The following is a 3,950-nucleotide window of genomic DNA, read 5'->3' as shown; positions in this document are numbered from 1 at the left end:
CCCCACCTGCTACCAAAACCTTGCCACGCAAACCCAATACAAGTGGCAACTTACAACATAAAAATCTATGATTACACTTGGTGAGCCTGTGCTAGAAACACTTGGAGTGTAAATGGGAAGGTAACTGTGCAGTGAGTTGTGTTGATTGACTTGTGTTTTTCTTTGGTGGTCATTTTTCATGTTCATTTTAAAGCCATAGCTTTAAAGAAAGACGAAAAATAGTTCAACCCCTTTTAAACATACAGATAACTTCACCCCTTTAAGCTACAGGTCTTGACACATTCAGAGTCTTTTCTATTGGCTGTCACGCTGGTGTGATTACACAGCAATACGTACTCCCTGTGAGCTGGATAGTAATGGAAATATATTTCATCATCTGCTCGATATCCTTATTAAACATGCTGGTTTTGTTATGAAGCAGTAAGTTTATGGCTCCCACCGATGTGACATGGCAATATGAGAATCCAGGGTCAGTAGCTTTGGTCTTGAATTTTTCATATTCTGGAATGATGATGTTGTTGTAGTGGTCTGAGTTCCTGAAAAAGGTGTTATGGAAACTTCATTACAGCTTTCCTAAAAATAAACAAATAAAAAACCCAAGCAAAACCTTTTTAAAACTCCAGATTTTTGAGAATTTTAAAATGCTGTGTTACAGCAATTTTTCATGACTTAATTTTAGAAATTTGGTATGTAGATGACTGCATTCATGTGCAATTTTATGCAGTACATAAAGTTTGCTTATGGACCTCATGTTACTTGTTGTCACTGTTATTTCTTATTGCTATTATTTCTAATTCCTTGAAGAACAACCAAGAAAATGTCTCTGTAGTGCTAGGTACCAAACATATACAAAGAGGTCCCATTCTGTACCAGACCTGAGCCAGTGACGTGGGCAAGCTGGCTGTGCAGTAGTGGCAGCACATGTGGGCACCGAGGACTAGTAAATTTAGTAACAGCAGCAAACAGGGGTGAAGTGGACAAAACGAAAGGTTCAGGTGCGGAGATGAGTAACACAAATGTAGAGACAAAAAGGCCATGGGAGTAGAGGTGGAACGGAGTTTCTTTGTGAAGTCTATTCAAAATTCTAAACAGTCTGAAAATCCCAAAGGGCTGTTTCTCTGGTTGGATCTTGTTTGTGACTGTACTTTTTCTCCAGAATGGGTAGTTGAGTTTGAAGGACATCCCTAGGCTAGAATGGTCCCGTTTTATTGTTTTCCTTACTGTGGTGGGTTCTGCCATTGTGTTTCTTCAGCCTAGTGCTGCACAGTTGCACAAGGGGAGGTTCAATTTTATGCAGTCTTCACATGTTAGTGGTTTTAATAGTTTGTTTTTTTTTCCTGTTTGGTTTATTTTTTTGCTTTTAAAGTTGTAATAAACCTTCAAAACTATCAATGATAAATATTGTGTTTTAATGAAATTTTTTGTTGTTGTTGTTCTACTTTCCATATTTTATCGCTAACTGATTTTTGCTAGGAACTTTCAGAGGAAAAAGAGGATTCAAGTAATGGCAATGTATTTTGTCTACAGGATTTATGAACGCATCATTGATCCCCCAGAAATGAATTTGACACCTGAAAGCAATTTATGGCTTGGACAGAGAAACAGGAAACATGGTTTCTTTAAGGTAAGCAGATAATAAATGGCACGTGAAGAAGGAAATTAATAAATAGTCAACAAGATATTTCTGATTAGTTGTCTTACAATCCTGAAATGTGATCTGTATGAATTTTAGTGGAAACTGTGGACCTGGGATTTGAGGTAGGTCCAACACTTAGAGAAAAGGGTCTCTTCCTGCAAGGTAGAGTATCATAGTCACTGACTGCAGTGCCCAGTATTTGGGGGTTTTGTTTGGTTTCCGTACTTGAGGTTTCACCTACCTGCTGTGCTCTGCCTTGCCACTCTGGGGGACAGAATGAGACTGTGTAGGCATTGTCAGAGCCTGTTCTTGGCTTTCATCTTTAAACCTTCACAAAACAACAGCTTTGCTGTGGTCTCCTGGCCAGACAGTGGTGGTCTTAATCACTTTCGGCGGCCATTTCCTCCTTGATTTCACATGCAGAATACCCTCACCCTTCTGCTGGTTGCCTCTGACTCTTCCTTGTTTGCTCCTGTCAGCATTGACTTCTAGAGCACAGAAGGTCTTCTGGCCTGCGATCCTTCTGGCTTTGGCAGATACTAGCTATTGTGTGCAGTGCATTTGCCTTGCTGCAAAACAGTAGATTTTTCTGTTCCTGGAGTGCTTTCCTTTCTTTCTGTTTTTCTCAACTAAGCGTGTCACTGTGTTTCTCAACAGAGAGTGAATAGTGGGTCACTGAGTTTTGTTCACGAGCTTCTTTGTCCTTCGGAGCTTCCATTGCTTCCAACAGCTCAGGCTGAAAGGCTGGCTAGCTGGCAGGACTCAGGCTGCTCTTACCTTCTAGCTGGAAAGCCTGTCTTCTTCCATTTATCAGGGCCCCCTAGACATCATCATCGAGTAGACCAGTGTGGGCATGAGGGACTTTTCAGAGGAAAAAGAGGATTCAAGTAATGGCAATATATTCCAGATTCAATTAATGGCAATATATTTCCAAAATTGCAACAGATGGAGAAATGACCTACAACTTGAAAAGCCCTCTCCTGTATGTTTTCTTTCAGCTTTTTTTGGCCCCTGGTGAGGCTAAATGAAAATCCACCAACAAACGAAAACCACCCCCTCCACCTGAAAATTAATTCTTTTACTTTGTAATCAAGCTACAGAAAAGTTTCTGATATTTCTTCCAGTTTTGGATAACAAACCACGGTGCAAGCGTTTATCAGCGAAAAGAATCTGTAGTGCAGCGATAGGCCAATCTGCCTATCCTCGATACTGGCGTGGATTTGTTGCCAAGGTGATTTGCCACCCACTCAGTTTCCCTTTGAAGCTGTCGGTTCATAAGACAATTTTACAAGTTGCTGGTTTTCTGAGGACCTCTCCTCGAAGTCCCTGGATTTCAACAAGCTAGGACAATTATTTTATGCTAAAACTATTTAAGCATAGCAACTAACAACTTTAATTGTGAAACAGAGGTAAAAGCTTACTTTTAACTTAAATGACGGCCCAAGAGTTGCTCTGAACCTAGAGTACACTTCATCCTCCAGCAGCTGAGCTGTCACTGTGAAGTGAAATTGATAGTATTATTTTATTCTACATCTGTTGGTTTTTTTTACCTCAGCTGCTTCCCATAATTCCACAGATGGTAAACATATGTTTATAGCTACATAGGAAAAAAAGAAGTTACGTTGGATTTACCCATCTTAAATTCTTATTTTATGCAGGCAGTCAGAGCCTCAGAACTCTGGGATATTATATGTTTGTAAATTAATATTTCTACGCGTTAACACTTTGGAAACAGCAGGATAGCTAATGATATGCTAATGAGCTGACAGTTTTTATTGATCATAATGAAAGCCGGCAAGTGCCTTACTTTGCTTTATGCATGCTTGGATGTTTTACTAACTTTCTTCAGGGCAGAAATATAATTGGTTGTATTTTTTTAATCCTGCTTGAGAGTTTCAGAAATCTTAGGGTTTTTTTTAATGTTACTCATTGCAAAAACTTGGGATTTTGCCAGTTTGTAAAGAGTACACATCTCTTTCCATATATTTACATGCTCAGCAGGACCTCCCTTTCTTTTTCAGAGCAATTTGTTTCACTGTTTTAGCATATAAAAAAATAGATCCATTTTCTTTAATGTAAACAGAGATCTGCAGGGAAATAAGAGCGTTAAAAAAGAATTAGCATTTTTGTATGTGTGTTGGAGCCGTGAAAATGTATGTAACAAAAAGCACTGGATACTGTTCTGAGTATCATCTTTGCCGTGCCAAAATATTTCTTACTTTAATGATAGTTAATTAATTGTTGTGTCTCTCCATAAATGAATAGCGTTAAAGCACGTTTTGGGCCATATTCTCATGCCTATTTTAGATTTTAA

General features: G+C 38.9%; 1 protein-coding gene across 1 annotated transcript in view; it reads left to right on the top strand.

Annotated features, from left to right (window-relative positions):
• Positions 1–3,950, top strand: part of NELL1 (NEL-like 1 (chicken)) — a 299,349-nt gene that overhangs the window by 56,066 nt on the left and 239,333 nt on the right. The window contains exon 5 of the mRNA XM_009334530.1: positions 1,528–1,624. Coding sequence (XP_009332805.1) covers positions 1,528–1,624 — 97 coding nt within the window. The remainder of the gene's footprint in view (positions 1–1,527; positions 1,625–3,950) is intronic.

This window comes from Pygoscelis adeliae, unplaced genomic scaffold (genome assembly GCF_000699105.1).
Source record: "Pygoscelis adeliae isolate BGI_AS28 unplaced genomic scaffold, ASM69910v1 Scaffold171, whole genome shotgun sequence".
Classification (NCBI taxonomy): Eukaryota; Metazoa; Chordata; class Aves; order Sphenisciformes; family Spheniscidae; genus Pygoscelis; species Pygoscelis adeliae.
The sequence above is the reverse complement of the archived record's forward strand: the minus strand, read 5'-3'. Positions and strand labels throughout refer to the sequence as shown.